Source organism: Notothenia rossii, assembly GCF_949606895.1.
Source record: "Notothenia rossii genome assembly, chromosome: 3".
NCBI classification, from domain to species: domain Eukaryota; kingdom Metazoa; phylum Chordata; class Actinopteri; order Perciformes; family Nototheniidae; genus Notothenia; species Notothenia rossii.
In genome coordinates this window covers 76,429,351-76,439,213 of record NC_136901.1, presented here as the reverse complement: position 1 = coordinate 76,439,213, position 9,863 = coordinate 76,429,351, and the positions used below count along the sequence as shown (strand labels likewise).

Genomic DNA, 9,863 nt, shown 5'->3' with positions numbered 1-9,863 from the left:
TTATATAATGAATAATGTCATCATACTTATAATATGTGTACTAAGTGAACACGAACAAAGTAAATGTAGTTTAACTGTTGTGTTCCCATATTTGTGCAAAGGCTTTTGTAACTGCTCTGAGTTATGACACTCAGTGATGCAGCTGTGTGTATGGACAATGAATTATTATGTGTGTTTGAGAGTGGTCCCTCGATGCAGCGTTTGCGTAAATGTCCCTCCTGACCCCTCTCCCATCTGAAAATAACTGGCGATGCGCCACTTACAGTGGACTCACCTTGGGTTGTGTTTCAAATGACCTCTGATTAAGCAAGCAAAGGTGGTGTTGTGTCTATGTGCACATTACATAAGCAGTGAGGGTGCAGCAACACATGTGGCCTCTACGTGGAAAACAACATACAAGGGTGACAAAGCATGACGTAATTGTACAGAAGCTCCAAGTGGATTTTGGAGTGGCAGATGAGAGCAGAATCATGTCATTGTCGAGGAAGAAGAGAAAGAGTACATGTCATTCTCGAGGAAGAAGAGGAGAGTACAGCATGTGAGCTGGAGGTGTCCTCGTTATTTATTTCCTCTTCACATCTCTCCCTCTTTTATCTCTTGCTTCCTTATTTATAAAAACCGATGGTGTCTTTTTGTTCTTGACTTGGTAATGTGGGTCTAAGGACACATTGATCTTTTTTCTGAACACGTTCGCAAACACACCCACATGAAATGCAATTATTCATGCACACACAGACACCCATATAGCCTCAGAAAAGCACACAGTCGCCTCACCCTGACACACACATCAACTCTAATTACTTTATTATTGTGTGTGTCTGTGTGTGATACTTCTAAAAGAGCGGGTGGGAGATGAGCATGTGTCCGTGTGTCTCCAGTCTGATGCTGCAGGCTTTCAGTGAGAATGTGTTTTGTAAATGTTCTATTCTATGTTTCAAAAATGAAACATTTGAGAGCAGCGTAATGACTCGCCACATTGAGAGGGGGAAGGAATCCAGAGACAGAACAACAAAGGAGAAAATAGTCTTTTTTTTAAAAAGGGAAAGGCGGGTGGCGAGGAGAGCACCATGACTCAAGATACGGACCCTAATTAGTCCTGTGAAAGCCATCAATGGAGCTCAAATTATTTGAGAGGATGTTATCATGTCCCCCTGCACTTTAACTTAATATAATATGTATGAACTTATGTATTTGGCTGCATGACCCACTTGCTCTCTTTATATTTAATAGTCCTTTAATTGGCGAAATATCTTAAATATTGGCAATTCAATAAACCAAAATCATCCATGTGTGCCTCCTGGATTACTTGCTTCACTCTTCTGAGCGACAGTTGTGACTAACGTGACTCAGTCATTTGTGTTCCTCCTAACAGAGGAAACCCTACCGCCTAAGTATTTAAATTATGATTGTCAAAGTTAATGCTTTAATGCTCCCTCTTGATTAAAAATGAATAATATGTTAATTATATTTAATTGCATCAATCGGGTTTCACTGTTTATCCCACTGGGCGTCTCTTGGGGAGAATGAACTTTAAACAGAGAATTCAAACCAATTGACATAAAGGGAGTCTATGTAACTTTTGGAATAGGAAATAACACCTGGGGCATTTGCTGCAAGAGCCTACTTTGATCTAAAGCTAATGGTTTTAAAAGTTAGCAAACTTCTGATGAATACTGCTGTGTTGGTTATCTGACTTTATTTCTCTCGTCTAGGTGATCGTGACAAACTATGTTGTAGCATGTCAACATCATTTCATTGTTTTTATCGCCATGTTCACATTTTGTCCAGGAATCAAATCAAGTTTTATTTATATAGCACATTTTTAAACGATTTTTGGTCGAGCCAAAGTGCTGTACATATAATAAAAATACCCTACAGTAAAGACACTTTACAGCAAATACAACAGCACAGTTTGTGCAGAATATCAGTATGAGAAAACGACACGCGAGATTGAGTCCATGCACAAGATTTACTTTCCTTACTTTAGATTTACTCAACTAGGAATCTGTCCAAACATTAGATGATGCATTGATCATAGGGTGTGGAAACAGTATCTTTAATGATGTTGCATTGTTGCTGTAAAGATCCTAAAGAAGGTGATGCACATGGATGTCTGCTGAAGGAAGGAGAGACAAAGTGAGCCCGAGGGTCAGCTTTAAAGCCTGTGAGGCCCAGGTGAAGTATTTAGTAGCTCTTTACTTTGACACTTTTGTGCTGAGCAGTATAATGAACATTTAAACCTTGGAGAGGATCCTTGCTAGGCTTACATTTATTTCTAGGCAGGCAGGTGCATTTTCAGGTTATTGTAATTTGTATGCATCTCTGCAATTACAGTTATTAATACATTATTAATGAGTCCAGCTTTTGAAAATGCGTAAGAACACGTCCAGCTTGAGAAAATGGATTTATAAAGAAGAGGAAAAGGAGGAGGAGGAGAAGGAGGAGGAAGAGGAGGAAGGAGGACGCAGACTTTGTCAGCATCTGTGTCCTGTTTTGTCACTAATCTCTTCAATGTTGCGTAATGCCTTTGCCTCAACAAGCCGCAGCTCTCTCTCTCTGCCTGTCAGGAGTTTCATCATTATACAGGAGGCTCATACGGTTCCCTTATGTCTTTGAATATCATATAATGTGTTGATGAAAAACCTCCATGTGTGAAGACACCAAAAGTTTATGTTCAGATATTTGGGCCCTTGAGCATTTTAGTTTGTTTGAGTTTAGGCGTTAGAGGAGATTGAAAGGATAAGTCCTCAGAGAAGACCAATTACACAGAAGTAGGGCAATACATCATGTGAGGTACTGTACACACACACACACACACACACACACACACACACACACACACACACACACACACACACACACACACACACACACACACACACACACACACACACACACAAACACACACACACACACACACACACACACAAACACACACAAACATAGAGAACATGAAACTACTGAACTGTGTGTGTGTGTGTGTGTGTGCGTGTGTGTGTGTGTGTGTGTGTGTGTGTGTGTGTGTGTGTGTGTGTGTGTGTGTGTGTGTGTGTGTGTGTGTGTGTGTGTGTGTGTGTGTGTGTGTGTGTGTGTGTGTGTGTGTGTGTGTGTGTGTGTGTGTTTTTAATCCTATTATTGATCAACCATTACCCACTAGGGAGGCATAGGAGCAAGAGAGAGCGGTGAAAAGGAGAAGTTTTTCTGCCTGCTCCTCCCTGTTGGTGTTCTCATTCATGCACTGTAGTATAATAACATCATTTTAACACTTGCTATTAGGGCTGTGAATCTTTCAGGATCGTAATTGATTTTTGATTCAGTGCATAGAGTGCTAAGTTGAGAATCTACTCCATTCTGCTTGTGGGAAATTACTGCACAAAAGCAGAGTAAGGAGTGTATAAGATCGTAGCATTGTTTGATTCTCAATGACGTTAACTCCCTGGTTAACACACATCGGCATACATAAGACAAAATGCAACATTTATTTATGTTACACAGTGCATTTTTACTTAAAAAGTGTAACAGGATTTCTCTATTCTGGGACTTTTAGAATAACAAGTTCAAAAAATTATAAAATCCAAAAAATGAAATTGGTAGGCTTAGGCTGGCTGCCTTTTTACTTTTTAAGAAACTTGCCACTTTCAAAAATCAATTGAACACAAAAACAATGTGAAACTCGTATTCTGCTTGATTTATTTTGTTCAGGTTGTGAATCATTTCAGAATCATAAGATGTAAGAATGTCCACTCTTACATAAATCCATTTCCTCTCATCCCTCCTTGCTGTGATGTTGGAAAAATTGACCAAAGAAAAGTATATCTCTGTTGCGTTTTCTCTACAGTGACATGAGGACATTTTAGTGACTAAGACAAAAATGTAAGTTCAATATTAACCTTGTTCCCTCTATTGTAACTTTGACTTGCGTTGAAGGAGTAGCGAGAGAGGAAGAAAGAGAGATTAAAGAAGAGAGTGTGCTCAATGTGAGTCATACACTCGAGGATGCTTGCTTGGTAGCACATGTCTTCCGAGTCACTTGCTTCAGAAGCGAGGCAAGAATCCTTCCTAGCCTCGGAAAACGAAGAATTGTGGAACAGGCTAACAGGTGTGCAGGTGTGTGTCATATGGGAGGCCCCGCCTTAGATGGAGCGCAATTTCCACCAAAGATTTGGAAATTGGTCTGTGCGCAAAGCATTGTGGGGATTTTAAGACCGCAGAGTCTACACATGTGCAGCCTCGAAATTTCTTGCTACGAAGTACGCCGGTCTCGTTAGAATTCCAAGTATGCTGGACATTGGAACAGTCCTTCGGCGGGACTCGATGACGTAGTATGCTTGAAATAGTGGCTCCGGAGCAGCCTTCCTCGACATTGAGAAACACCCAAGGTCTCTGTTGTCACTGCACTGCAGGAAGAGAGTTGAGTGGAGGGGGGAGGAGGACACACACTCCCTCACACACACACACACACACACACACACACACACACACACACACACACACACCAGATAACATACACTTGTCTTCCCCAGCTGAACAACTTTAAGTCCAAATGAAAACACTTCCCTCTATGTGCTCTCATTTTAGTTTGAGTTGTACAAAGTGAAAATATGTTTCAGTGTGCATACATGACTGAAAAAGTATGTTTTCTTGTAAGAATGCAGGCAAACACACACACACACACACACACACACACACACACACACACACACACCCTGCCCATTTTGATCAGATGCAAGCTGTCACCACATTAGACGCCGATCATCTTTCATCTTTAATTAGCCATCCATCATCCTTCATCTCTGTCTTGTGTTCCCCTTTTGTGCCAAAAACTCCGGACGATAATTGCACTCAAACCTTGGCTGCTGAGATGAAACAGAAGTTCCTGCACATCTGCCATGTTTTAAAAAAAAGGTTTGCGAACCTCATTCCAGCAATTACGCACAGCAGAAGGAAGGATCAGAAAACATTAATGTAAGGTGGAGGAAAACAAACTGACAGCAGGTTTAAGCACTGGACCGTATTTCTGATTTTCTGTCCTCCTGGTGCAAACCCTTTTCAGGCTCACCCTGCCGACTGCCATTAGAACGAGAATCATATCTGCTTGTTTACACACAGCTCAATAAATGAAAATGGCTATAACAGGGCCGTTTTTTTCATTTTCTTTAATTTCCACCAACAATTTTAGTCCAACCATGTTTCATTTCAGCTTTCCAATTGGTTATTTTTTGTTGGCTAGACATCATTTACAAAGGCCAAAATAGGCTGTATATTCCTAGAGAAAAATACAGAAAGTAGAACCAGACAAATGTCTAGAGCAGATGGAAATCAGATAATTTGAATGGTATGATGACCGGAATATTTTTTTATTTTTGCAAATACATTTTACATTGCTAATTTCTGTTCTCTTCTGGTTAGTGCAGTGGAGTTTTTATGCAGTTTTTTAAATCTGTTTTCTTCTCCTTTCTTGCCTGCCGCCCCTCACAGTGTGTGCCCCTCTCAGCCTCTGGTTGTGGAGGTTTTGCACTAAATTTTCCATGAATGTTCTCCTTATAATCCAGCTCAAGGATTCTTTTCTCAGCATAAGCAGCTTCACACACATTTCAAACTTGAAACTTGTTTAAATCTTTTTTTTGCCTATCCTCATCTTTAATGTCTGTCTTACTTTCAGAGTAACGCTTGCTTCTTCTCCCTCCTCTCTCTAATCTCTTGACTCCTCATCACTTTCATCTCCTATATCCAATTCTCCTTTTACCAGTCTGTGTGTGTGTTTTTGTGCACCGTTTGCGCCTTGGGACATATTCAGAGATAAGTGAACATAATGAGTTTTGAATACTTTATTAAAAACGTCATCACTGAAAGAAATCTGCAGTATGTAAACTGCCTCCTAAATGTCAGCATTCTCATATGTTTTTTTTTGATGTGACAAGATTTGCTTAATATGTTGTTTATATTAATCCATAATAATCCCACTGGTTCACAAAATCATGTTTTTCATATTGTATGAACGAGACCTTTATGTTGCTGCTCTGTTTGACGTTGCGATAATTTGCCTCGAAAAGCTGCCGTTATAAGGATTTTTTGTTCTTTAACACTTTTTAGCATATGCTGTAACGACCAATTATATCGCTTTAATGTCTATTTTTTGTTTTTGTATTTTATAGCATTTCAATTATTGTTTGAAATCTTCCCCGGCGGCCGAGAGCCACAATTTAAACTGAAGAGGCAGCTACTGCTCCTGGCAATGTCTATGTTTGTTGATAGTAATTATGGTAATTTGTGAATAATATTGCGGTAAAGGCTTGTCAATGCATACAGCATCTTTAAAAAATAACATCACAGAGCCTTCCTCATAGCCCTTTTACTCCACGTCCTGCATGTGAGGATGTTAATGCTGCTTGCACTTTAGTATAGATTGCAGCTCAAATTAGCGAGTGACAGAATTGCTCTGAGGTATTCTCTGAAATCTACCCCAGGCAGTCGTTGACATGGCATAGCAAGAAATGACCTTAAGTGATTTAAACGTCGTTGGCTTCAGATGAATAGCACTCGGTTTAAGAGCAGCTGCACTGTGCCCAAAAAGTAATGATGCCTCTCTCTCTCTCTCTCTCTCTTTCTCTCACAATTTCCATTTGTAGTCCAGGGTGGTAGCCTGCATGACAGCTATACTCAGTCAGATGGATGATCGTCACTATGAGACATACATAGAAACCTTCGCTGGATCCTCTGATCTGGTGGTAAGTATACAGACACCTGCAGATGTCAAAATGCTAAATATGTTGAATGTTAAATATACACTGATGGTCAAAAACAACTCCTGACTGTAATTAATTTTTAAAAAGTTTGATCGGAATCAGAATCAGAAACAGGTTTGTTGCCAGGTAGGGTCACACATACGAGGGATTTGACTTGATGTCATGGTGCAGACATCTAATATAAAACAAAAAATCTAATATAAAACAACAAATCTTTAAGGACACCGTAATAAAATATAGTTAAATAACAACAAAATAAAAGCAGTAATTTACATGGAAATAGAATGCTATGAATGAATTATAGGATATAAAATATGAAATATGAAACAAGAAATATAAATAAAATAAATAAATAAGAAAAATATGAAACAAGAAATATGTGTGATACACTCACATTCTCATTCTTTTGTCCGTTTCACTGCAGGACTTCCTGATGGAGTCCTTCATGCTTTTCAAGGATCTGATTGGGAAACATGTGTACCCCTCTGACTGGATGGCCATGATCATGGTACAGAACAGGTACTAGAAGCACACACAGACCTGAGATCTGAAACATCCTCCTGCTTCTCCCAGGTCTCTGACAACAGAAAAGGCCACAACCGCCCCAGCCCAACCTGCTATTGGGTCGTTGAGGCTTGGTGTGTGTGAATTATATCAAATATTGTTGACATCCACACAAACCCACACAGGGAGAAGTTAGAGATAGCAAAGCTGGGGCTCAGGGCTGCAAAGATGAAAAAGGCTGATGTGACCAAAGCATTTATTAGTGAGCTGCTGTGGAATAGTTCTTGGGCTGTCAGCTAGAAGGAAGGTTACAGCTGTGTCAGAGGAATGGAAAAAGAAAAGAGGTTAAAGTTAGAGTGAGGTGGAAGTAAGGACAGGTTGATAAGGAGTCTGCAAACTGGGGTTAGGAGAGGTAGAGAAAGTCACGCTTGAAAGACAAAGTAAGACAGAGGGAATGTCAGTTAGCGGTGAATAACCCTGACTGATAGATGAATAGCGCCCAGGTAGGATGGCTGGGGCTACCTAACCTTAGAAATCCATCAAGTCACTACTCACTGATACACCTGCTTACCGTTTGAAGCTGCTATCAGGATCCGTTATTGTGACAGATGTTTAGAATCTGAAGCAAACTTGTCTGAAATACTACTATGAAGTTGTTGGCCAGAGCTGCTGTCAAAGCTGTTGTTGTTTGTTTAACAACAAATAAGATGCATTTTTGATCATTAACGAATTTCCTCAATTTATTCCACATAAACATAGTTGTTTCCTTCAGGACATAGTTGTTTCCTTAAGGATGTATGTTTATGTTTTATAAAACAATCAAACAACTGCATCAGTACGTTATTTTTGTCCATCAGAGTGTTCCTGAGAGCTATCAACACCTATGCAGACACGATGAACCAGAAGTTCCTCAATAACGACGACTTTGAAGTACAGGTAAGTGTGTATTTACAGGCTTTTTATAATATTGACAGTACCTTTATTTGCCTGATTTTATTTAACATAGATCTCTATTTTCTCCCTCTTCTGTTCCTTGCTCTTTCTACCTGTCTAGTTGTGGAATAACTACTTCCACTTGGCGGTGGCGTTTATTACCCAGGAATCTCTGCAGCTTCAGCATTTCTCGCCAACTAAGAGGAACAAGATTCTCGCCAAGTGAGAGAAGGGCCATTTAATTTCCTTATTTACCACAGTTACTGCCCCTGCTCTAATGAAACACTCAGTGATTTGTGATCTATTTTGGAGTCTGCGTTTACCGTTTACACTCCCACTGTGCGACGCCTGTTGATAGACATTCCATTTGGTTCATGTTGGGACAGATTAGCACAGCATTATATTTCCCTCTGGGATGTTCAGTTTCTGAAGGTGAAAATAACAGCATTCATCCAGACCTTAATTCTTAAACCCGTTCTCCTTCTGTCTCTATTTATGTGTCTTAAATCAGGTATGGTGACATGAGAAGACTCATTGGCTTCGCTATACGCGACATCTGGTACAAACTAGGTAAATAAATGTACTTTATACAAGTGTGGTTGCTTTGCTGCTTTTGGGAACGCAAATGTGTGTTTTCCTTCACAGCAAGATATACGTGTTTGTGTGTGTCGGTGCACAACGAAACCAAGGGGCTAGTGGAATTTGTTTTCTGTATAACATGGTAATGATCACAATGTCAGCACCTTTTCAAATAACATATTGCTCTTTAAATAAAGGGCTACTTGGTATTCTGAGAAAGCTGCATGTACAGTACAGGGTGATTTCCTTGAAATAGGAAGTAGAGTCCCTTGTTGTAGAAGGAAACACTACTTTTGAATTAGGATGTGTTGGTGGAGGAAGACCTGGTGAACATTCCTGAGGACAACAATTGGAACAGGGGTGAACAAGGGGAGATGGTTCAGGTATGATGTTACTTACCTTTTTCATAACGTGTGTGTTTGTGTGTTTCAGGCAGCCATAAGATCTGTTTCATCCCTGGCATGGTGGGTCCCATCCTGGAGATGACTTTGATCCCAGAAGAAGAGCTGAGGAGGGCCACCATCCCCATCTTCTTCGACATGATCACCTGTGAAAATGCACACTCTGGAAACTTCCAGAAGGTAAAACGCATCCATGCATACAGATATGTGTGAACCGTTATTGTTTGCTGCAGTGAAATATTAAGATTTAAAATACAAACTTCCTTTTGCATGTACCAAATACACACAGTGACACTGGCACAGACACGTTGTCCATATACATTGATTTCCTGTGACAGTGCGTGAAAGTAAAAGAGACACCTTAAATATGCTTGCATCATTGATTTCTTCTTCTAGTCCTGATCTCATTTGTTTTCTCTTCTCCCCGTTTGCTCTGTCTTTCTTTGTCTTTCCTCTGTAGTTTGAGAATGAGATCATTCTGAAGTTGGACCATGAGGTGGAGGGTGGAGGAGGAGACGAGCGATACATGCAACTACTGGAGACTATGTAGGCCTGAGTATTATCATTTAAAACCATAACGGCAGCCAATAATGTTTGAAAATGTCGACTTTTTCTGTAGATAATCAAAAAGCTACCAACAAAATTAGTGAGTGAAGTGATAGTACTGCCAGAATACGGTTTTACATTTGAAAAATTATTT

General features: G+C 40.0%; 1 protein-coding gene across 1 annotated transcript in view; it reads left to right on the top strand.

The window, feature by feature from the left end:
- Positions 1–9,863, top strand: part of dock2 (dedicator of cytokinesis 2) — a 101,700-nt gene that overhangs the window by 68,823 nt on the left and 23,014 nt on the right. The window contains exons 27-33 of the mRNA XM_079672754.1: positions 6,630–6,728; positions 7,171–7,265; positions 8,108–8,186; positions 8,305–8,405; positions 8,695–8,753; positions 9,195–9,343; positions 9,624–9,709. Of these exons, the coding sequence (XP_079528880.1) occupies positions 6,630–6,728; positions 7,171–7,265; positions 8,108–8,186; positions 8,305–8,405; positions 8,695–8,753; positions 9,195–9,343; positions 9,624–9,709 (668 nt within the window). The remainder of the gene's footprint in view (positions 1–6,629; positions 6,729–7,170; positions 7,266–8,107; positions 8,187–8,304; positions 8,406–8,694; positions 8,754–9,194; positions 9,344–9,623; positions 9,710–9,863) is intronic.